The sequence below is a fragment of the Felis catus genome, chromosome D3 (assembly GCF_018350175.1).
Source record: "Felis catus isolate Fca126 chromosome D3, F.catus_Fca126_mat1.0, whole genome shotgun sequence".
NCBI lineage: Eukaryota > Metazoa > Chordata > Mammalia > Carnivora > Felidae > Felis > Felis catus.
Genome location: NC_058379.1, coordinates 28,285,731 through 28,311,328, shown reverse-complemented (window position 1 = coordinate 28,311,328; position 25,598 = coordinate 28,285,731). Strand labels below are relative to the sequence as shown.

At 43.6% G+C, this 25,598-nt stretch overlaps 1 protein-coding gene across 5 annotated transcripts in view; it reads right to left on the bottom strand.

Moving 5' to 3' along the window:
* Positions 1-25,598, bottom strand: part of HIRA (histone cell cycle regulator) — a 105,984-nt gene that overhangs the window by 11,676 nt on the left and 68,710 nt on the right. For 4 of the 5 annotated variants that reach the window (XM_023241668.2, XM_023241669.2, XM_023241670.2 and 1 more), the window contains 8 exons: positions 13,821-14,025; positions 13,316-13,420; positions 11,913-12,061; positions 10,322-10,483; positions 9,671-9,729; positions 9,194-9,299; positions 7,203-7,325; positions 6,537-6,700 (listed from right to left, as the gene is read on the bottom strand). In XM_023241668.2, coding sequence (XP_023097436.2) covers positions 6,537-6,700; positions 7,203-7,325; positions 9,194-9,299; positions 9,671-9,729; positions 10,322-10,483; positions 11,913-12,061; positions 13,316-13,420; positions 13,821-14,025 — 1,073 coding nt within the window. Of the gene's footprint in view, positions 1-4,324; positions 4,414-6,536; positions 6,701-7,202; positions 7,326-9,193; positions 9,300-9,670; positions 9,730-10,321; positions 10,484-11,912; positions 12,062-13,315; positions 13,421-13,820; positions 14,026-25,598 lie in introns of all 5 variants that reach the window. The other variant, XM_019814902.3, reaches the window with a different exon arrangement.

Sequence of the window (25,598 nt, the reverse complement as noted above, 5' to 3'; positions counted from 1 at the left end):
CATATTTCGTTCTTTCTCATTGCCCTGTAGTACTCCATTGTGTATATAAACCACAATTTCTTTATCCATTCATCAGTTGATGGACATTTAGGCTCTTTCCATAATTTGGCTATTGTTGAGAGTGCTGCTATAAACATTGGGGTACAAGTGCCCCTGTGCATCAGTACTCCTGTATTCCTTGGGTAAATTCCTAGCAGTGCTATTGGTGGGTCATAGGGTAGGTCTATTTTTAATTTTCTGAGGAACCTCCACACTGTTTTCCAGAGTGGCTGCACCAGTTTGCATTCCCACCAACAGTGCAAGAGGGTTCCCGTTTCTCCACATCCTCTCCAGCATCTATAGTCTCCTGATTTGTTCATTTTGGCCACTCTGACTGGCGTGAGGTGATATCTGAGTGTGGTTTTGATTTGTATTTCCCTGATAAGGAGCGACGTTGAACATCTTTTCATGTGCCTGTTGGCCATCCGGATGTCTTCTTTAGAGAAGTGTCTATTCATGTTTTCTGCCCATTTCTTCACTGGGTTATTTGTGTTTCGGGTGTGGAGTTTGGTGAGCTCTTGATAGATTTTGGATACTAGCCCTTTCTCCGACATGTCATTTGCAAATATCTTTTCCCATTCCGTTGGTTGCCTTTTAGTTTTGTTGGTTGTTTCCTTTGCTGTGCAGAAGCTTTTTATCTTCATAAGGTCCCAGTAATTCATTTTTGCTTTTAATTCCCTTGCCTTTGGGGATGTGTTGAGTAAGAGACTGCTACGGCTGAGGTCAGAGAGGTCTTTTCCTGCTTTCTCCTCTAGGGTTTGGATGGTTTCCTCTCTCACATTCAGGTCCTTTATCCATTTTGAGTTTATTTTTGTGAATGGTGTGAGAAAGTGGTCTAGTTTCAACCTTCTGCATGTTGCTGTCCAGTTCTCCCAGCACCATTTGTTAAAGAGGCTGTCTTTTTTCCATTGGATGTTCTTTCCTGCTTTGTCAAAGATTAGTTGGCCATACGTTTGTGGGTCTAGTTCTGGGGTTTCTATTCTATTCCATTGGTCTATGTGTCTGTTTTTGTGCCAGGTAGCTTTTCCTTTTCTGATGTTGCTAGTACTGGCTTCCTACTATCCTCTTTCCTTGAACTTGGGTATGAAAGCTACCTGTGACCACGAGCTAAAGGCCAGGAGAATCACAGAGATATAGGGGTACCACCTACCTCCAGATGACTTAGAGAGAGAGAAAAAAAAAGATTTCAGCACCATTAGAAGGAGTATCATTTACCTGCAGCTGAAAGCATTTGTTATGGATACCAGGGACCGTGAGCAGACCAGCTATATTAGGTAATTTACAGAAGGTAAAAAGCAGGTAGGACTACACCTTCCCTCCTGTGAAGAGAGCTCCAGGCTCTCCTAGACAAAGCTCCAATGAGGTATCCTGCTTGGAGCTGGCACGAACAAGCAGCAGGAAGGAGTGGGAGAAAAGAGCACATGGCTAATAATTGGTGGCCTGCTTGTGCCCCCTTCCATCTGCACCATATTGGCCTAGCATGCTTACCCTGAGGCTGAGACAGAAAACTGCTACGTAGTAGAGCTCCAGCTGACATCCTAGGCTAAGGCTCCCAGAGTGGCTGCTGGATCACAGAGTGAACCTCTACAACTTGGCCCAGAGAAGGGTTGGTCAGACATGTGCCAGCCTATCTCTCACCCAAGAAGATGTCCTGTCAGGGTGCTCCGGAGGTGATGAGTGGTAAAGAAACAGCTTTACTCTTACTGATAATTCAGAACCCTTCCCGTTGGGGACCTAGCTACACAAACAGAAACAGAATTCAGACAGCTAATGTGCTAGTGACAAAGGATTAAGCTGGCATGTGGAGAAGGTAGAAGGCCAGAGAATGACACCTTTGCCTTAGGAACATTTATTGATGAGAAAGAGGCTGAGCAAGCTTCTGCCAGACTTGAGGGCATAGGGGGATCAAAGCAGGGGCCAAAATGAAAAGTGGGAGTTCCTGGTAAGTCATCCCCCACCTTCTGCTGCCACCCCAAGGGGATGTACCCTAGAATAAGGGTAAACTGGAAGTAAACCAGACCCTGCACAAATGAGTATCTGGCTTTGAATTCCAAGACAGCCCAGAAAACCTAAATCCCTGAACTGGGTTGAGGGGACCCTGTAGTACTGATGCCTCAAGAACTGGCAACAGCAAATAAAAGTACTCCATGAAATAAAGGAACATTACCTAAGTCCTCATATCATTCCTACAAATAATTTTTCAAATAACATGTCCAGCAGACAGTTAAAAATAACTAAACGTGTAAGGAAATAGGAATATAAATGAGAAAGCAGAGACACATCTATAGACAAGAGAAACAGATCCACAAGGGTTCCTGATACCAGAATTATCAGACATACAACTTTAAAACAACTAAACTTACTATGCTCAAGCAGATAAAAGACTAAATTGAAAATCTGGGGAGAAAACTGAAACCACAAAAAAATTATACAGAATATTTTAAAAAGAGAGGACATTACATCTCTCTGATGATGGGGAAAATGGAAAGGAAGATATAACTGAAGAAGAGAACCAAGAAAAATCCACAGTATGAATGAAAGAAACAGACTATGGGCTTTGTAAAACTTCAGAACAATAAGAGAGGATCCCAAAAGAACTTACAAAGCAATGGAAATCAGATTTACAGCAGTGATTTTTAGCAACAACAGTGGATGTTAAAACTGTGGCACCATACCTTCAAAGGTGTAAGGGGAATTGGGACTTTGAAGGTAGGATTCTATTAACTGACCAAATTAAGATCTATTACAACAAAATAAAAATCGAATAAAACACACAGGCCAAGCACACACCATGGCCTATAGAACCTATGAGGTTTGACCCTCCAACCTTTCTGACTACAACCCTTTTCACCCTCCCATTGCTATTCTGCTCAGCTATTCCTTCCACATTGCAAGCCCTGCCACCTCAGGGCCTCTGAACTTGCTGTTCCCTCTGCCTGGATGTTCTTCCTCCAGTTATCTGTGGGGCTTTGCCCCTCACCTTTTCTGGTCTCTCTGCTCAGTTAGTTAAGGCTTCCTTGATTACCCAATATAAAATAGCATCCTGAAAGTATCCCCTTGCCCTCTTTATGTTTGTCCATAGCACCACCCCTACCCATCACAATACATGTACTTGCTCAGTTGTTTAGAATCTGCTTCTCTGCACAAGAATGTAGACCTATGAAGGTGGGGCCTGTCGGCTTTGTTCACTGCTCACTGTCCCATGCCTGGCCACAGCGGGTGCTCCATCAGTATTTGCTCAGTGACTAAAGAAGAAGCTGGGGAGCTAACTTATATCTACAACTCCCATCCCTCACCAACCTGTTCCTTTCAATGAATTAGCAGCCGTGTGTGCACGCCAAAAACTCTGGAGGCAACTGTATGCATACTCATTATTCTCTCTTAATCTATTCCATATCCACCCATCCACCCACCAAGTCTGGTTGGATCTGCCTCCAAAATACAACTTGAATCTTTCTCCTTTCCTCTCTCCATGGCCATTGTGCCAATCCAAGTCACCTTCACCTATTGCAAGACTGCTGCAAAAAACAAGCTCTTACTGCTTTGCTACATCAGTTCATATCACTCCTGCTGACTGATCTGGGTCACTTCATGTCACCGCTGCACAAACTCCTCCAACAGCTCCAGCTCCTCACAAGGTCTCAATGATCTCCTTCCTGTTCATCTGTCTCACCTAATCTCACACCACCCTCTCCTTTGCCTACTATACTCCAGCCACAGTGGCCCCCATGTACCACGCCCTCTTTGCATTCACTATCACTTTTACCAGGAGACCCCCAGGTCTCAGCAGAGCTGGCTCATTTTTATCCCTGGGTTTCATCCTAAAAGTCCCCTTCTGGGTCCTCCCTGGCTGCTCATTCCCAGGCACCTTCGGCTTATTGCTCTGCTTATTTCCTTCTTAGCATAATCCATGGTCTAAAACTATCTTGTTGATGGAATTGCTTACTTGCTTCTGTCTGCCTCGCTACCAGACTGGGAGCTCCAGGAAAGCAGGGAAAGATCTTTCGTCTTCTCTACTGAACAAACCCACAGCCCCTGGCAGGCAGCTTTCCTCAGCACATGTGCACACGTGGCCAAGCACTCTCTAGGCCCCTGATGCCAAAGACCCAGCTCCTGCCCACAAGTGCAGTACTGACATCTCAGCCTCTCACTGATGCTGGGGTCCAAGGCGGTGTGCTGAAGAAGTCTAATGGGGAAGAATTTCAAAGCACTTTGACTTATTTTTCATCTCTACCTTCACTTTTTAAGACAGAATTCTTGTGGCAAGAATGAAAGCAGCACCTACCACTACCGTTGACTCCCACTGGCTTCCAGTGGAGTAGTGAACCGGACCCAGTAAGTCCTTGCATATTTCTCGGAGTCGGTATTCAAACCCTAATTACGGGAAAAAACAAAACAAAACAAAAAAACAACAAAACAAAACAGAAATAGGAACACATTACAAAAAGAAATAAAAAAATCAAGAATATGCTAAGTTGTTGTGTATATCAAAATAGATTGAACAAATGTTTATTTTATTGGCTGCTTTGGGCAAAAAGCCTCCTGAACGACTCTCAGTTTGGGGCACTGACACCCATAATGACAGACTCACTCACGAACCCACTCCCTTGATAGCATATACAGCAGCCCCTCTATGTGCTGGGCCCATGGGAAAAATGAGATGTGGCCAGCTCTGGGACAAACTCCCCAAGGTGATGGGAAAATGTGGGAATTGTGGAAGGAGGGGAGTGGGCTGGTCAGATTTGTTTCAGACAAGACATGTTGACAGTGAGAGATCAGCAGGGTCAGGAGGCACCTTCGGGAAGTAAGAGATAGCAAGGGTATGAATTTAGAGTGAGGTGGTGATGGAACAGAGGAGATAGAAGCAGTCACCGGCCCATCAACTCACAGGTTATGGCACAGCCACATGGAGTGCCACAAATGCTGGTGGCAGAATCTGGGGGCCTGTTAGCACTGGTGGCAGCTGAAGCCATAGGGTATGATGAAATCGCCCAAAGATAAGGGTGGAGAATAAGAGGGTGATGCTGGAATCTGAGGAATTTTAGAAGTGAAAGGGGTCTCCCTTTAAAATTTTAGTCCTTTTATAGTCAAGGAAGCAAGAAATAGAACAGAGGTGACTTGTGTTATTGGACGCAGGAACAGATGTGTGAAAGATGGAGAAAGAGAAGCAAGCAGAAGTGATCCCACAAGTAGGTGCAGGCCCCAGAGGAGGCAGTGACTTTGTTCAGGGTGTCAGGATGAGTCCTGATCAACACCCAGGATGAAGTAAATTAGAGGAGCCAGAGGACAGGTCTCCCCAGGGGGTTGGGGTATGAGGCTCAGATGTGACAGGAGCACCCCAGCAAAGGTGTGGGCTTGGGAAGACTGAGTATTTAGAAGACTCAGTGACCACACAGGCTGGGCAACCATGCAGACTGGGCGGGAAGAGGCAAATTAAACTCATCATTGGAGTCTGCTGGGAAGGACTTTGAGTTGGTCAGCCATATTTGTTGTCATCAGAGGTTTATATATACACACAATTATGTCATCAGAGGCAATGTGACATGTGAGCTCTGGAAGTGACACCTGTAGGGGTTCGGCACGTTTTTTTTTTTTTTTTTCTCTTTTCTGTACTTTAAATTATAAACAAAATAGGGAGGGTGAGGTCAAAAGCAAACCAAAACCAAGAAGGCCAGGAGAGGCTGTGGGGAAGGCAGTTCTGTGACCAGCCCTGGAGCTGTGTGGTCACGCAGGGAGTTTTGGGAGTGCTAGTTCCCAAGCCACAACCCTGGAGGACAAGCTCAAGTGGGAGGAAGGTGGTAAGAAACAACCCCACACTTGCCTAGCAGAGAGATGAAAGTCTATTTACTGCAGGGCGCCCTGACAACAGGATGTCCACCTCTTCCAACACACCGAGCTTTCTGCTGACCGAAAAGGGAAGAGGGGGTGGTGGGAGAGATCAGAAGTGCTGGCAGGGAAAGCTGGGCTAGAAGGCCATGGAGAGGTGCTGGACATCAGGCAGGCCCTTCCAGGGCAGGAGGGGCTTGGAGGAAGAGAGATGCAGGCTCAATGGATATTGCCAGAAGAAGCCCTCCTCTGGGGTGACCAGCTACCACTGAAGCTCCAGGGTATGAGGGAAGGCAAGAGTCTGAGCCTTCTGCTCCTCTGGAGCATGTCTGTTCAAGCATCCTGTGCCCCCACCCCCTCCTACTGCCAGTCCTCCTGGTCCTCAGGGCCTACCCAATTCAGGGTCTCAGAGTCTATAATAGGGTTGGATGCCTGCTGAGCTGCTTTGACTACAGCTCAGGCTAAGAGATGGGGGCTGAGGGCCATCTTGCTGATGGGGCAGTTGGAGTCCAGGGCCTCTGGGAGTAAACATAGGAGACTGGGAGGAAGGAGAGTGCAGACAGTCCTAGGCCACTGCATCTCTGCCTTGATTCATGGGCTTTCTGGAAGATCATGTTGGGATAGAAATTGAGCCAGACCCAGGAAGATGGAGGGACCACCAGAAACCTCACCTTCATTCACAAGGTACCGAGCGTAGAGGAGTAGCCAATGGCGGTACTCATGGCTGGACTGCAGGGTGAGTGCTGCTGCAACCTGATTCTCCAGGTAGGCCAGGGTGGTCTCCTGCTGCACTACATGAGGCACGGAGAAGAGTCGGGCTGCCTGTCTTCCTGAACTGCAGAGATTGGCAGAGCAAGCATCATGAGGCAGTGGGCACTGCATGGGGCAGGAGGCTGCCACCTTGTGCCCTTGGACACCAGTGAGGAGCCAGTAAAGAGGCAGGTGTCAGACTCCACACTGGCCAAACCATCCCCAGGTCCCAGCCACAGGCCTCCTGGTCTGTCTAGCATCCTGGGTGTATCCCACCCTGTAACTCCTATCAAGGCCCCTGAGGTGACAGGCCAGCAGCCCATTCCCCCACTGCCCTTCAAAATACTGCCCATCATCATGTCCATGACACATAGCAACTCAGACCACCATCTGTGCTCTGAAGTGACAGGGCTTGTGACCCAGCACTGTGTGTTATTACCTAATATGGGCCCACGATCCTTGGCACCTTCGAGCCTGCCTGTTTTAAGCATTAGCCAGGCAAAGGAGATGGGCAGTCAGAGCGCAGGCCTGGGTGGGACTGTGCTTGTGTGACCCAGCCACCTCCCCCAGCAAATTGGGTCACCTACGTGGAGGCACGGCCCTGGACTATGGCTAAAGGTCCGGAGCACAACATGGCGTCCTGGGGAGGCAGGCTGCTCCTGAAGTCTGCACACTGGGCCAGGGAGTCCTGCTTGTCAGAAACCAGGTTCCTGGGGAGGCAACAGTAGGAGCAGAGGTCAGGAAAACCAAGAGGTCCACCAGAAAGGCTGGCAGTGAGGCCACCAAGGAGCAAGCACCACATGACCTGTGGTCAGAGCACCAGCAGAGGCTGAGTGTCACTGCATTCTCTCCATAGAGTACTCATGGACAGGTTTCATTATGAGGCAAAACTGATGATGCTGAAGGTCACCAACAGGGCTCTTGCTGGGACCAATTGAGCTCCATGGTCTCAGCACTTGAGGACAGAGGCCTGTGTGTGAAGTGTGCATCGGATGCCTGTCTGCCTGGGGCCCACCTGGCCTAGCCCTTGGAAGCTTCCAGGAATGCCAGGCCATAGCCTTCCTGAGCTTCTACAGCATCACAAGCAATCAGCTTCTCAGGACCTTTCACATTTTTGTTAAGAAAACATTCTACCCACACTTTTAAAATAGTTGGGTGCCGGGGCGCCTGGGTGGCTCAGTCAGTTAAGTGTCTGACTTCGGCTCAAATCATGATCTCAGAGTTCACGGGTTCGAGCCCCACATTGGGCTCTGTGGTGACAGCTCAGAGCCTGGAGCCTGCTTCGGGTTCTGTGTCTCCCTCTCTCTCTGCCCCTCCCCCGCTCATACTCTGTCTCTGTCTCAAAAATAAACATTAAAAAAAAAAAAAAAAAAAGTTGGGTGCCTTTGTAAAATTGTTTCCAAAATACAGAGCCAACATTTCTCTTCTTAAAGAAACAGCCTATTTCCATAATTACAGTAATCACATATAATATACAAGGGTTTGTAACTTGGAAGAGCTATGAATGGGGAGGTTTTTTTTTTTAATATTTTATTTTTATTTATTTATTAAAAGAATTTTTTTAAATGTTTGTTTATTTTTGAGAGAGAGTGCGAGCCAAGGAGGGGCAGAGAGAGAGGGAAACACAAAATCTGAAGCAGGCTCCAGGCTCTGAGCTGTCAGCACAGAGCCCAACAGGGCTCGAACCCACGAACTGTGAGATCATGACCTGAGTCGAAGTCGGACACTTAACTGACTGAGCCACCCAGGTGCCCCCAAAAATATTTTATTAAGTAATCTCTATACCTAATGTGGGGCTCGAACTTACAACCTCAAGATCACATGCTCTACCAACTGAGCTAGCCAGGGACCTGTTTTTTTTTTTTTTTTTTTAACCCAAGAAAGAAATCTCAGTGGCAGGATAAACTTGTGCCTGGCAACTCTTGACAGACAAGGGCTGGAGGACAGATAGCTGGCTTGGGTATGAAGGACCAAAGGTGCAGGCAGAAGAAAAGAGTGGCTGGTATACAATGTATAGGCTTCACATGTCTCGATTAAGATCTTGGAGGAATAGAGATTTGACAAATACAGAAAAGAGCTCTAAACTCCAAAATGGGCCGAGGAAAGACAGACCATGACACATGGCGAGTGATGGTGCAAACTTACTAATTCACAAAGTCAGCGGAAGCGCTACTTGGCTCTTGCTAAGCTACAAAAATTGATGAGTGGTGGCAATGTTGTTGTGAAGCCCAGTCACCTATGCTGACAATGCTAAGGACGCCAGGCTGGACATGTGTATTGACAACCAATTTTCTTAATTTACAAAAATTTTTAATTTTTCCAAAGTGACCTCAGAGAATAATGCAGAAGGAAAGCACCCCTGCCCAGGGACAGTGGGGCATTACTGGTGGGTTTAAGCTCTCTCTTTCCTTGTATAAAGCAGATAGAGCCCAGCAGGGCTGCCACTGTTGCCCGAACCACAGGGCTTTACTGTGAGGAGAAGCCAGGCCAGGAAGGCCTGACTGCCAGGACCAGAAGTCTGTTCCAGCTCAGACGGACACTCTCCCAGAAGGGCAGGGCTAGGGGCTGGCTTACTTACCATGTAGAAAGTGATGGATTAAAGCAGTATGCCTTCCCATCGGACAGGTTCATCACTGGGATTCCATGCTGTGTCAGCAAGATCTGTGACACTGTCATGTCACTTCCTAGGGAGACAGTACAAGAATGGGTTCTGGGTGTGTTCTGATCAGCAGGTGCCTGCATATGACCTAAGGAGAAATGTAAACCACGGCTCCCATTGTCCCAGCAACACGTGCCTTCACACTGACTCAGCAACTAGGCAGCTGCTGCTCTTCTGTGCATGCTGGTCTCACTGCCACCCACTAGGCTATTTGTCACCTCTCAGAGACCCATTCAAATGTGCCCCGGGAGAGAATGCATCTTCTCCAACACTGAATGCTTCAGGCTGGGCCCAGAGCCTGGTTCATGTCAGGAACTGAAGCTGCCTAGCCCTGGCATCCCTCCCCACCCCCTCCCCACCCCCTGGGAACAAGGGGTGGTCCACCGCTGAGGTTACCTGCCAAGATGGAGTGTAGCGATTCTTCTTTCACCACAACTACCTGTCTGTGAACATCCCTAGGAGAGAGACAGGGAACAGCTTACTCTCCAGTTGGAGTAAATACATCAGAGTGTGCCTTGGTGGTCAGACCCCACTCTACAGTTCCTGGTATAGAGCCAGCCCTTGCTTCCCCAGACAGGGGCTCTGTGCCACAAGTGGCTTCCACTCCCCATGTGTCACTACACTACCTCTGTACAAGTCTACAGATGAGGGCTTAGGCAACAGAGCTGTGGGGTCTGCCACCAACACCATGCCAACTCTGGGAGAAGCGTGGCCAGGCTCTGGCAGCTGAGATCCCATTTCTGGACCCTGGCACATGCAATCAGGCATATGATTTGTCATGAGGTTTGCTCCTTTAAGGATGGTGGCAGGGGTAGGCAGCCTGCCCCACTTCCTTGCACATCCTCCCTCCCCCAACACAGGATGGCTATCACAAGCAGTGTATGACTGCTTAGGGCCCCTCAGGCGTTAAGACCCCCAGACCTATAGTGTCCAAGGACTGTTCTGCTGAGTGGCCTCCTTTGCTTCCTTCTTTGTCCCTGCAGTGAGAGGGGATCTGCACAGCCCTATCCTGCTTGGAGCCCATCCCACCCTGGGCCTGCCTCTCACCAGACAGATAATGTGGCTGCAGCCGTGAGTGCCATGACGTAGGAACCCGTGCAGTGCAAAGTGGAGATTGGGGATGGCAGGAGGATGGGAGGGAGGAGACGGCGACCACAGGCGGAGAACACTGACAGCATCCTCTTTTCACAGGCGACACATACCACGTCACTGAAAAGGTAGAGAAGGGACAGGTGTCATGACGACAGGGAGCTGTGGCAGAGGCAGCAGCCTTGAAATGCAGAACATTTCCTCTTTCTTTTTTTTTTTTTTTCTTTTAACGTTTTTATTTATTTTTGGGACAGAGAGAGACAGAGCATGAACGGGGGAGGGTCAGAGAGAGAGGGAGACACAGAATCGGAAACAGGCTCCAGGCTCCGAGCCATCAGCCCAGAGCCTGACGCGGGGCTCGAACTCACAGACCGCGAGATCGTGACCTGGCTGAAGTCGGACGCTTAACCGACTGCGCCACCCAGGCGCCCCGAACGTTTCCTCTTTCTGTGCCCACCTATACTTGCTGTGACCTTCCTTTGAGCAGAAGCAGCAGAGGGAGAGGTGGAGCAAGGGCTTGCCACAAGGATCAGGGTAGCAGGGCTCATGGGAGCTTAGCCTAAATGAGACCTGATTAAAGAGAATGTGTTCTCTTTCCCTTCAGCGGCTGCTTGAGCTTTTCTGAGCTCAGACTAATGTTGATCCAGGGGGAGCCCACAGCAGTATCTACCACACAGGCCTCTTAGTCATTCATGGGTGCCTGGGATTGAAAAGCTCAGTCTACTCATCTTGGCAGAGAATGAAAAGGAGGTACAGAATGATGGTTCCTTCTAGGTGCAACATTATGCACCCGCTCAGAGCCCATGGGAACCGTGACCTAAGATGGAAGGCCGAGTACTTGTAGGCACTATGAAAGCATTTTACATGCAGTCTCATGATAACTAATTAAGGATCTAGTTAAAATGACTGTATCTAAGCCAATTATCTTTGTAAAATCCTTATAATAGTACCAAATACATGGTCCTGACGGCAGATCCTATACTTCAACAGACACCTGAGGAAAACACTGGTCCTCTTTTCAGATCAAGCACATGTAAAAACAGCTCCAGGGGATTGTGTCCTGGAAGCCCACGGGAAGACACTGGATGACTAACCACTGAATTACGCTCTCCCCTCATACAGAATATGGACAGGGCTGGGCTGGGGACTCACAGGACAATCAGAAATCCATCCTGTTCTCCCTGGATGAAAATCTGGGGTCCAGAGAAGGAACCATTCCACGTCAGAGACAGCCAGGCAGAGCTCAGCCTGGAACCTGACCAGATAAGGGAATCATAACATTTGGGTTGAAATCCTGCCTTGGGTGACTCTCTAAGACAGTTTCCCCACCTGTAACATGGTGATAATGATGCCGGCTTTATTAGGTCTTGTGGGGACTGAGATGACAGATACACGTCCTAAGCCCAGGGCAAGGCATGGTACAGGCCTCTGTGAGAGCTAGCACGTAGGGCAATGCACCATGCCTCAGACAGTAACAGTGCCACACAGCATAGCACGTGGTGCTTGGTTGACATTAAAGGCTGGGCTGGGCGAAGACCCTCACCCTTACCAACTGCCAGCAGCAGTGAGGATCCGGCTGGTGAGCACCGTCTCCCACTCCTTCCCTTCCCGGTTACACTTCAAACGACTTAGCTTCACGCCCCCCACAGCAGTCACTTCATTCTCCACTTCAATGTACATGGAGGGATCGGAGCTCACCTGGATGGAAGAAAACAAACAAAATGTCTTTTCAGGTGATGGTGGGCCCACTGAGACTTGGGTCATGTGACAGATGAGATGTTCAGAGACCCCGCAGCAGGAAAAAGACACAGAGAAGTAGAGCTGGCTAGCCAACAGGACGGTGGTGGCATATGTAGTAATGGGGTGGGACAAGTAGGACGGAGGTCCAGATGTGTGGCCCCCAGAGAAGGGAGAGGGCTGGGAGCTGGCTCAGCCTCATCTCTCATGCCTAGGGAGCTGATGGACGGATAGCCCATATGGAAAACCAAGGGAGAACAGCTGAACAGTCTGCACTCATATGGCCAAACAAGTGGGTGAGGTGGGGCAGAGGGCTGGATGCTGCTGGGAGACGGGTCCCTTCATAGATCCCCAGAAACCAAGAACAGCCCTAAGCGGCACTCAGTGGTAAAGCCCCTGGGTTACGGGGTGGGGCAGCTAGAGTTTGGAAAAGGGTTTGTGTGCCCTGTCTCCGAGTACATCAACAACAAGAACAAACCACGTAGGTCCCTACCTTTAGGCCCAGAAAGCCTTGTGGTGGGAAGGGCTGACACCTCTGGTATCCCATGAGGACCAGCTTGGGTGGGGCAGTGTATGCTCGGTAGAAAGTGACCTGTATGCGGGGCCCTAGAAGGTTTCCCAAGGATGTGCATCTGAGCTGAGGAACAAGAGGCATAAACCTATGGCACGTCCAAGGTCAGGTGCTAGACTGAGTGAATGGAAGAGCTCTGGGTATAAAGGATTCTTTGCTCTAGAGCTGTGCTTTGAACAAACACATGGTCATAAGCTTCTACTCCAAGAGCTCAAACAGCTCTGATGATGACTCTGCTGGGTCCTGGGAAGAGGACAGGGCCAGTGAGCTGGTTGGGAGACAGGCCATTATGATGCAGTCCAACTATATCAAGTCTGAGGCTACCAAAGGCTGAATGTGGAGCTGAAGGAGGCTACCAAAAGGAACAACTGAGACAAGTCTTGAAGGAGCTGGCCATCCAGAAGATGGCAGCAGGACTGGAAGAGTGAAGCACAGAGAAGAGAAATGTGCATGTGTGTGGGCAGGCAGCAAGGGGGCCCTTGGGGAAGAGGCTAGTAATGGGCCCTGATCAGCTACAACTTCCCCCAGAAAGAGATGGAGAGCCCCTGGAACGCAGCCCTAAGTCAGTGACAATTGAGGGTTTACACAGGGGGAGAGTGGAGAGAATGTGCACGCTTGTTGGGGGAGACAGGAAACCTACTCACCTGGAGGGTAAATGCTCTCTGGGGGCCTGGCATGGGCAGCTTCAGTGCAGGTGCTGGTACAGACAAACACACGGTGTCCTTCTCTGCGGTCAGGGCAGCTGGGGACTGCAAGAGCAGAAATGTCCCTGAGCCCCACCCCAGCACTGTAGGGCAATGTCAGGTAAAGGTGAGTCACCCACAGGTGACACCGGGCTGGTTCCCCAGGCATTTCCACCCACTCTGTGAGGGTGAAAGCGCAGATGAATGCTCTAAAGACCCTCACTTTCCAGATGAATAGCTGACCTCAGGGCACTGCTCAAGGACTCTGAGTGGGTTGAGCGCCAGGTGTGGGGCAGCATGGCCTCCATACTACCTCTGGGGGTACGCATGTCTCGCCAACTATTCCCAACTGATAAGGCACACTGTGGCATGCACAGCCTCTCTTATCCCACTTGGGCACATGGGGACTCCAGCACTGAGGTTATGAGGTAGGCTGAGGGAGGCAGCATGGGCCCGATGGCCTCACCTGGACAGACAGAGACACAGGCATGAGCCGAGACTCCTTCCGAGGTCGCCCTTTCTTCTTCTTCTCCACTGTTTCCACCTCAAGCTCCAGTTTTCGCTTGGACAGCGAGGAGGGCTTGGCCACAGGGACTTTTTCGTCGCTGTCACTGCTGCTCTCCAGGAGGTCCCGGGGCCTCAGGTCTTTCACAAGGTTCTGCTCTTTCAACCTGCGCAAACAGACATCCATGGCTTTCTCCATGTGTCTATTACATTTATAATGATGAATAAAATCCATACTCATCGCCAAAAGTTAATAAATAAAAATTGTAAGAAAGGACTTCTGGTTTCTGTTCCAACATGCAAAGGGGTTGGAAGTTGTCTCTCTCATCTTCAAAGTAAGAGGAAAGCTGAAAAACTGAAAATCAACAACTCTTCTTAGATTCATCAGAGAAGTAAGGTCACAAGGCAAACTGCCACCCTGAAAACTGGAGATACCAGGTGAAGACATAAAGCTATAGCTCACCTGCAGCCAAAGCCCCTGGAGCCCTAACTGGTAGGAAGACTTAAAATAACTGGTACACTGCTAGAGGTTGAGTGTGGGCTGGCTTGTGAGTTAAAACTCTTGGGGGGTCCAGTGGCAGAAGGGTACCCACACTTATGTTAACTTTACTTCCAGGAGCTCCAACAGGCTCTCATGGGTGAAGATCAGCGATGGAAAAATCCCCTGTGTGCTTTGGGCTGGCAGAGGGGGAAGAAAACCAGTTGAAACACACCCAGAGTTCCCTTCTCCTTAACAAAAGCCTACCTTTAAGAGGAACTACTTTACTAGAGTCTATATAACTTGTGGGCAGGGCAATTAACCAACTACAGAGTAGCCTTACACACACACACACACACACACACACACACACACACACACACACACACAGGCTAAGGAACTCATCTGAAGGTCATAGCCCAGGGTCTCTGGTCCAAAAAACAAAAGATTTAATCACAAGATAAGAGAATGTGTCTCCTCCCCCAAATCTCACCACCAATTAGACAGGGCTCAGGTATAATAAGGATAGAATAACTAGTTTGAAGCTAGCAGAGGTTAGTTCATGAATTTAAGGAAAGGAGCTAGTTCCATAACTAAAAAGGCAAGGCAAAGCTTCAAGTGCTAATGTAGAATCTGCAGATAGTTATCCAGAAGATCTAGCTAAGATAATTAGCAAAGGTGGCTGCATCAAACAACAGATTTTCAATATACATGAAACAGCCTTGTATTGAAAGTAGATGCTATCTAGGACTTTTACACTTTTTTAAAGCTTATTTATTTTGAGAGAGGGAGAGAGAGAGCACGAGCAGGGGTGGGGCAGAGAGAGATGGAGAGAGAGAGAACCCCAAGAAGGCTCCACACTATCAGCACACAGCTGGACATGGGACTTGAACTCACAAACTGTGAGATAACAATCTGAGCTGAAATCAAGAGTCGGATGCTTAACTGAGCCACCCAACCACCTCTAGGACTTAAAAAAAATTTTTTTTTATTTATCTTGAGAGAGAGAGAGGGTGAGACAGAGATAGATACAGAAAGAGCGAGAGCGAGCGAGAGAGAGAGAGCGAGAGCGAGAGCAGAGAAGAGAAGAGAAGAGAAGAGAAGAGAGACTCCCAAGCTGGCTCTGTGCTTTCAGCCTGATGCAGGGCTCAATCCTCCCACAAACCATGAGATCATGACCTGAGCCAAAATCAAGAGATGAACATCCAACCCACTGAGCCACTCAGGCATCCCTGTCTAGGACTTCCATAGCTAGAGAGGAGAAGCCAATGCCTGGCTTCAAAGGACAGGCTGACTCTATTGTTAGGGGCCAATGCAGCTGGTGACTTTAAGTAGAAGTCAATCTTCACTTACCATTCAAAAAATCCTAGGGCCTTAAGAATTATGCTACATCTACTCTGCCTATATCCTATAAACAGAACAAAGTCTAGAGAGAGCATATCTGTTTACAACATGGCTTACTACATATTTTAAGCTTACTGTTGTGACCTACTGCTCAGATAGAAAGATTCCTTTAAAAATATTACTGGTTCACTGACAACACACCTAGTCACCCAGGAACTCTGATAGAGATATATGAAATTAATGTTGTTTTCATGCTTGCTAGCACATCTGTTCTGCAGGCCATAGATCAAAAGGTAGTTTTGACTTTCAAGTCTTAATTATTAAGGAAATACATTTTCTAAGGCTATAACTGCCACAGACAGTGATTCCTGTGATGGATATGGACAAGGTAAATGGAAAACCTTCATCATCTAGATCCCATTAAGAACATTCAAGATTCATGGGAAGAGGTCAAAATAGCAACATAAACAGGAGTTTGGAATAAGTAAATTCCAACTCTCATGGATAACTTTCAGGGGTTCAAGACTTTATTGGAAGAAGTAACTGCAGATGTGGTTGAAATGGCAAGAGATCTAGAATGAGAAGTGGAGCCTGAAGATGTGACTGAGTTGCTACTATCTCAGGATCAAGCCTGAATGGATGAGCAGTTACTTCTCATGGTTTAGCAGAGAAAGTGATTTTTTTTTATGTTTGTTTATTTTTGAGAGAGACAAAGAGAGCCCAAGTGGGGAAGGACAGATAGAAGGGGAGAGAGGATCTGAAGTGAGTTCTGTGCTGACAGCAGCAAGCCTGATGTGGGGCTCAAACTCATGAGGCACAAGATCATGACCTGGGCCGATGTCAGATGCTCAACTGACTGAGCCACCCAGGTGCCCTGAGAAAGTGGTTTCTTGAGATGGAATCTAGAACTGAAGATGCTGTGAAGACTGTTGAAATGACAACAAAGGATTTAGGATATGACATAAACTCAGTTGATCAAACAGTAGCAGGCTTTGAGAAGATGGACTCCAATTTTGAAAGAAGTTCTGCTGCGTGTAAAATGCTATCAAATAGCATCATATGCTAGAGAGATTGTTCATAAGAGGTAGAGATTGTTCATAAGAGTCAATCGATGTAGCAAATTTCATTGTCTTATTTAAAGAAATTTCCACAGCCACCTCAGCCTTCAGCAATCACCACCTTGATCAGTCAGTAGCCATTAACACTGAGGCAGACCCTCCCCCAGCAAAAAGATTATGACTTGCTGAAAGCAGAGATGATGGTTAGCATTTTTTAGCAATGAAGTATTTTTTCCCTTAAGGTATGTACATTGCTTTCTTAGATATAATGCTATTATTGAACACTTACTAGACTACCATAGAGTATAAGCAACTTTTACATGTACTAGGAAACCAAAATATTCATTTAGCTTGCTTCACGACAATATTTGCTTTATTGTGGTGGTCTGGAACCTGCAACATCTCCAACATATACCCGTATGCCATTCTAACTCTACTTAAAATAAAACTGGAGTAGCCATATTAATTTCAGACAAAGTAGACACCAGACTAAGGAAAATTATTAAGGATAAAGAGGAGCATTACATAATGATAAAAGAGACCTAAATGTATACATGCCTAACAAGAGAGTGTCAAAATACATGTGGCAAAAACTGATAGAACTGCAAGAAGTAGACAAATCCACAATTACAAGTGGAGATTTCACTCTACCTCTATTAGTAATTCAAAGATCCAGGAGACAGAAAATCAATAAGGAAATAATTAAATGAAAAGTACTATCATTTGAATTTAGCTGATATTTATAAAATACTTCATTCAACAATAATATACACATTCTTCTCCAGATCACAAAGAATATTCAGTAAGGTAGACCACATTCTGGTTCATAAAACATACTTAGAAAATAATTTTTTTTTAACATGTATTTATTTTTGAGAGACAGAGAGAAAGCGTGAGCAGAGGAGGGGCAGAGAGAGAGGGAGACACAGAATCTGAAAGCAGGCTCCAGGCTCTGAGCTGCCAGCACACAGCCTGATGGGGGGCTTGAACTCACAAACTGTGAGATCATGACCTGAGCCGAAGTCAGTTGCTCAACTAAGCCACCCAAGGGCCTCAACAAATTTAAAAGAATAAAAATCATACAAAGTATGCTTCAGGTCCACAACAGAATTAACCTAGACAATAATAACAGAAAGCTACCAGAAAATCCCCAGAGATTAAACCACAGACTTCTAAACAATATATGGGTCAAAGTCTCAAGAGAAACGTAAAAACATTTAATTAAATGAAAAAGTGCAATTTATCAAAATTTGTGGAACACAGTCAAAGCAGTGCTTAGAAGGAAATTTGTAGCAGAGAATGCATATTTTAGAAAAGAAGAAAGACCTGATATAAAAAATCTAAACTTTACCTTTAGGAACTAGAAAAAGACAAACAAGCAGAAGCAAATAAATAATAAGTAGCAATATAATAATATATTAAGGCAATAATAAGCAAGATAATATAAAGCAAATAGAAAAAATAAATAATAAAAACTAGAAGAGAAACCCATGAAATTAAAGACAGGAAAACAACAGAGGAAAATCAATGAAATAAATAACTGATTCTTTGAAAAGAGCAATAAAATTAATAAACTTGTAGCTGGGCTAAGAAAAAAAGGGAAAAGACACAAATCACTAATGTCAGAAATGCAAAGGGGCCTTCACTATTGATCCCCTGGACAATAAAAGGAACATAAAGGAATATTATGAATATACCCACAGATTGGATAACTTGGATGAAATGGGCCAGTTTCTTGAAAAAAAAAAAAAATCCACTAAAACTCACACAAGGAAAAAGAACTCATCTGAATAGGCCTATTAAAGAAATTGAATCAACAATTAGTAACTTTCCAAGAAAAAAAAGTACCAGGTCCACACAGTCTTATTGGTGAATTCTACCAAATATTTAAGGAAAAAATTATACCAATTCTCTACAATATATTCTAGAGAAGAGAAGAAGAGGAGGTAGATCCTAACACTCATGAGGCAAATATTACCCAAATAAAAAATCAGATACTGATATTACAAGAAAAAAAACAACACTATAGGCCAGTATCGCTCATGAACATAGATGTAAAAATCTTCAACAAAATATTGGCATATTGAATCCAACAATGTATAAGAATTACATACAATGACCAAATGGAATTTACTGTAGAAATGCATACTAGCTTAACATTCAAAGTGATTAATGTAGCATTGGTGGTATAGTGGTGAGCATAGCTGACTTCCAAAGTGATTAATGTAATCCATCACGCCCAACAAAGCTGAAGAAAAATCTTATGATCATATCAATAGATGCAGAAAAGGCATTTGACAAAACCTAACATCCAGTCATGACAAAAAAAACCCTCTTAGGGGCGCCTGGGTGGCTCAGTTGGTTACTTTGGCTTAGATCATGATCTTACAGTTTATGGGTTTGAGCCCTATGTTGGGCTCTGTGCTGACAGCTCAGAGCCTGGAGCCTACTTTGGATTCTGTGTCTCTGTTTCTCTCTGTCTCTCCCCAACTCGTGCTCTCTCTCTCTCAAAAATAAACATAAAAAAACAAAACAAAAAAAACCCAACAACAACAAAAAAACAAACCCAACCAAATTCTTAGCAAACCAGGATTAGAGAACTTCCTCAATCTGATAAAGAATATCCACAAAAAAACTTACAGCTAACATCATACTTGATGGTGAGACACTAGATGCTTTCTCATAAGACTGAGAAGGCAGTAAGGATGTCCCCTCTCATTAGTTCTAATATTGTAGTAAAAGTCCTAGCTAATGCAGTAAGGTAAGACAGAGAAATAAAAGGCAAACAGATTGGGAAGGAGAAATAAAGCTGTCTTTATTTGCAGATGACATAATTGTCTTTGTAGAAAATCTCCAAGAATCAAAAACAACAAAAACAGAATAAGCAATTATAGCAAGGCTTCAGGATACAAAGTTAACATACAAAAGTCCATGGCAGTAATGAACAACTGGTATTTGAAATTGTAATTACAATACTATTTACATTAGCATCAAAAATGAAGTAATTAGATATAAATCTAACAAAATATATCTAAATTCTAAATGAGGAAAACTATAAAACTGATGAAAGAAATCAAACTAAAAAATGGAGATATTCTATGTTCATGGATAAAGGACTCAATATTGTTAAGATGTCAATTGTTCATAACTTGATCTAGAGATTAAATGGAATCCTAATAAAAATCCCAGGAAATTATTTTGTATGTATTGACAAACTGGTTCTAAAGTTTATATGGAAAGGCAAAAGACCTAGAAATAGATCCATACAGATATAGTCAACTCATCTTTGATTAAGGCAAAGGCATAGAAAAGATAGTCTTTTCAACAAATAATGCTGGAACAACTGGACAATCACATGCAAAAACTGAATCTAGACACATACCTTACCTCTTCCACAAACATTAATTCAAAATGGATCATAGATCTATGTGGAAAATGCAAAACTATAAAATGAGAACTTAGAAAAAAACACAGTAGGAAGTCTAGATGAGCTTGGTTTTACATTACAAAGAGCTCACCAGGGTAAGTGTAGTTACCATCTGTCACCACACAAATTACTACAATACTATTGACTACAGTGGCAATGAGTTTTTGATATGATACTGAAAGCATGATCCATGACAGAAAAAATTTGGTTAGGTTGGACTTCTTTAACATTAGAAAATTATGCTCTGAGAAAGACATTGTTAAAAGAATGAAAGGATAAGCCACAGACTGGGAAAAAATATTTACAAATCACATTATCTGAGTAAGGACTTGTATCCAAAATATACAAAGAATTTGTAGAACAGTAAGAAAACAAGCAACCCAATCTAAAAAATAAACAAAAGATCTAAAGGGGCACCTCACCAAAGAAGATCCAGATGGCTAATAAGCATATGAAAAGATGGTCAACATTAGAAGTGAAAATCAGGGAATTGAAAATTAAAAAAATAAGAGATCACTCAATGATTATTAAAATGGTTAAAACCTAAAAAACTAATAACAAATGCTGAGCAAGGATGTGATCAAAAGAACTCAATCACTGTTGGTGGGAATGCAGTCATTGTGAAATATAGCCTGGGAGTTTCTTTAAAGCTAAACCTAGTTAGTCTTATGGCATGGCCCAGCAATGGCACTCCTAGGTATTTGCCCGAGTTGAAAACATTTATTCACACAAAAACCTCTACATGAATGTTCATAGCAGCCTTATATATTGTTTATACATAACTCCCCAAAATGGAAACTACCAAGATGTCCTTCAATGGGGGAATGGATAAATTGTGATATATACAAACTGTGGTACATCCATACAATGGAATATTATTTGGTAAAAAAAAGAAATGAGCTATCAAACCATGAAAATGCATGTAAGAACATTAAATAGATATTGCTAAGTGAAAGATGCCCATTAGAAAAGGCTACATACAGTATGATTCCAATTATATGACGTTCTAGAAAAGGCAAAACTATGGAGACAGTAAAAAGGCCAGTGATTTTCAGGTGTTCAGGGAGGAGGAAGGGATCAATGAATAGCTACAGTACAAGGGATATTTAGGGAGAGGAAATTAGTGTGCATGATTATAATGCTGGATACATGACATTATGCATTTGTCAAAACACATACAACTATACAACACAAAGAGTGAACTCTAAACAATGGACAGTACTTCACAAAAAATTGTTAAAAAGCTTTAAAGTATAGGACTAAATACCCAGTGGAGTGTGATAATGGAATGTGATTATGTAGGACAGCATCCTGTTTAGGAAGTGCCTCTCATAGGAAGAAGTGTCATGTGTTTATCATATGTGTTGTAGAGTAAAAGTAAAATCAAAACTGACAAACATGACAAAACCTGGTGAATCTAGGTGAAGGGTACAAAGATGTTCAATGGACTATTTTTCCATGTTGCTCAAGGTTTTAAAGTTTCAAAACAAAAGCCTATGAAAAAAAGCCACTTCCAAGTCCTAGGTGCTGCTGACATAGAAAGTGTCTCATGCATTTTCTTGCACTTCTCCATTTTAATCTGTGTATATGTATGTGTGTAATGTGTTTATTTTTGGTGAATAGCTTTACTGAGATGTAACCCACATACCACACAATTGATGAACTTAAAATATACCATTCAACAGTTCTTGGTATCTTCACAAAGTTGTGCAACAGTTGCAATAGCAATTTCCGAGTATTTTCATCATCTCAAAAATAAACTCTGTATCTGTTACCACCCCCCAATTCTCCCATTCTAGTCCATTTTCTGTTTTCATAGGTCTCCCTGATGGGATGATCTAATCTATTTCCATTTCCAGAGATGTCCCCATTCTGGACATTTCCTATAAATGGAATCACAGAATATGTGACATCCAGCATTGGTTTCTTTCACTTCACATGTTTTCAAGGTTCATCCATGCTGTAGAATGTATTGGTACTTGACTCCTTTTTTATGACTGAATAGTACTTCATTATATGGATAACCACACCTTGCTTCCGTTAATGAACATTTGGTTGGTTTAAAGTTTTTGGCTACTGTGTATAATGCTGATAGGAACATTCATAAAGACATTCAATAAACGTTATTTGCATAGGCATGTTTTCATTTTTCTTGGATATTTACTGAAGACTGAAATTCTTGTGTCTGGGCCCCTGGGTGGCTTGGTTGGTTAAACATCCGACTTCAGCTCAGCTCATGATCTCATGGTTCATGAGTACAAGTCCCGCATCAGGCTCTGTGCTGACAGCTAGGAGCCTGGAGCTTGCTTCAGATTCTGTCTCCTGCTCTCTGTCCCTCTTCCACTCATGCTCTCTCTCTCTCTCTCTCAAAACATTTAAAAAAAGTTCCTTTGTCAAATGGCTATTTGAACATTCATATTAATGTTCAAATAAATGTTATTTGCGTAGGCAGGTTTTCATTTTTCTTGGGTATTTACTGAGGACTGTCAAGTGTTATGCCTATGTTTAATTTTTTAAGGAACTGCCACACTGTTTTCCAAAGTGTCTACCATTCTATATACCCGACAGCAGTGTACGAAAGTCCCAATTTCTTCACATTGATGCCAATACTTATTATCTATCTTTTGATTTCCTAGTAGTGTGGAGTGGAATCTTGTGGTTCTACTTGTATTTCCCCAATGGCTAATAATGTTGAGTATTTTTTCACTTGCTTAATGGGTATTTGTATATCATATTTAAAAACAGCTATTTAAATCCTTGGCCCATTTAAAAATTGTGTCATTAATCTATTACTGAGTTGCATGAGTTGTAAGAATACTTGTATTCTAGAAATAAGTCCTTTATTAGAAATATGATTAGCAAATATTTTTCCCAGTTCTAGTTTTTTTCCCCACCATCTTGATAGTGTCCTTTGAAGCACAAGTGGTAAATTTTAATGAAATACAATTTACCTATTTCTTCTTTGCTTGTGATTTTGCTTTCATCTCCAAAAGTCCATTAGCAAATCCAAAGTCACAAGAGTTCTGTAGTTTGGCTATTACATTTATTTCTTTCATCTATTTTGAGTTAATTTTTGTATGCAGTGTGAAGTAAGGACCCGACTTTATGTTTTTGCATGTGGATATCATGCTGTCCCAGTAACATTTGTTGATAAGACTGTTCTTTCAGGAGCATCTGGGTGCCTCAGTCGGTTACGCATCTGACTCTTAAATTGGGTTCGGGTCCTAATCTCACAATTTGTGAATTTGAGCCCCACATCAGGCTCTGCACTGACAGTGCAGAGCCTGCTTGGGATTCTCTCTCTCTCCTTCTCTCCCCCACTTTTTCTCAAAATAAACAAACTTAAAAAAAAAAAAGACTCCTCTTTCTCCATCCATTGAATGGTCTTGGTGCCCTTGTTAAAAATCAACTGATCACAGAAATGTGAGTTATTTCCAGGATCTCAGTTCTATTCTTTTGACCTATAAGGTTTGTCCTTGTGCTAGTACCACACTATCATGATTACTATTGCTCTGCATTAAGGTTTGAACTCAGGAAGTGTGAGTCCTCCAATTTTGCTTTTTTCCCCTCAGGACTGTTTGGGCTATTCTGGGGCCTTTGAGTTTCCACATGAACTTTGGGATCAGAGTGTTAATTTCTAAGCCAGCTAGAATTCTGAAAGGGATTGCATTGAATCTGTAGATCAATTTCGGTACTACTACCATGTTAACAATATTAAGACATCCAATGGAATGTCTTTCCATTTGTTTAGGTCTTTGGTACAACAATGAGTTGTAGCATCCAAAGTATAAGCTTTATACTGTATTTTTGTTAAATTTACTCATAAACATTTAATTCTTTTCTGTGCTATTGTAATTATTGTCTTAACTTTGTTTTTTGATTGTTCTTTACAAGTGTAGAGAAATACAACTGATTTTTATAGATTGATCCTGTACCTTCCAATCTTGAAGTCATTTAGCCTAGAAACTCTAGTACAATGTCTTGTTCCTGTTCATTTTCCTTAGAAAGAAAGCCTCCAGTCTTTTCCATTAAGTATGATGTTAGTTGAATGGGGTTTTCAAAGATGTCCTTTTATTATGTTGATGGAGTTAGTCTATTCCTAGCTTGCTGTTATTCGTTTAGGTCATGAATGGGTGTTAGATTTAATCATGTGGTGTCTGTTTTTATTCTATTGATATAGTATACTGTATCAATTGATTTTTATATGTTGAGCCAAATATATATATACATACATGCATACATACATATATATATGTATGTATGCATGTATATGCATATGGCTGTATTTTTGAGGATTTGTGTCCACAGTCGTAAGAAATATTGGTTTGTATTTTTCTTTTCTGTGATATCTTTGTCTGCTTTTGGTATCCTGATGATTGGCCTCCTAGCATAAGTTGGGAAATGTTCTCTCCTATTTTTTTAAAAAAGATTTTATTTTTTAAAAAAAAAATTTTTTTTTCAACGTTTATTTATTTTGGGGACAGAGAGAGACAGAGCATGAACGGGGGAGGGGCAGAGAGAGAGGGAGACACAGAATCGGAAACAGGCTCCAGGCTCTGAGCCATCAGCCCAGAGCCCGACGCGGGGCTCGAACTCACGGACTGCGAGATCGTGACCTGGCTGAAGTCGGACGCTTAACCGACTGCGCCACCCAGGCACCCCAAAAAGATTTTATTTTTAAGTAATCTCTATACTCAGTTTGGGCTCGAACCTACAATCCTAAGTCAAATGCTCCATTGACTGAGCCAGCCAGGTACCCCTCTCCTATTTTTTGAGAGTTTATGAAGAATTTGGTATTAATTCTTTAATTGATTGGTAGAATAAAGAAGTAAAGCCATCGGGGTCTAGGCTTTTCTTTGTGGGTTGTTGTTTACTAATTCAAACTCTTGTTATAGGTCTATTCAAATTGTCTATTTCTTCTTGTGTCAGCTTTGGTAGTTCATGTCTTTCTAGGAATTTTTCCATTTCATTTAAGTTATCTAATTTATTGGTATACAATTAAATATAATATCTTCTTATTTATTTATTTATTTATTTATTTATTTATTTATTTATTTATTTATTTTTGCAACAGCCTTCATTTCTTTAAGTTTACCTATTTTGAGAGAGAGAGACAGACAGACTATCCCAAGCAGGATCCACACTATCAGCAGGGAGCCTGATGCAGGGCCCAAACCCATGAAATGTGAGATCATGATCTGAGTGAAGTCAGATGCTTAATGACTGAGCCACCCAGGTGTTCCAACAGCCTTCTGATTGTCTTTATACTTTAATACAACTTCATATCCTGCTTTTTCCAAATAACACTCCATGTGAACTATTTTTCTATAGTACTTCAGTCTTTTTTTTTTTATTTAAAAAAAAATTTTTTTTTTTCAACGTTTATTTATTTTTGGGACAGAGAGAGACAGAGCATGAACGGGGGAGGGGCAG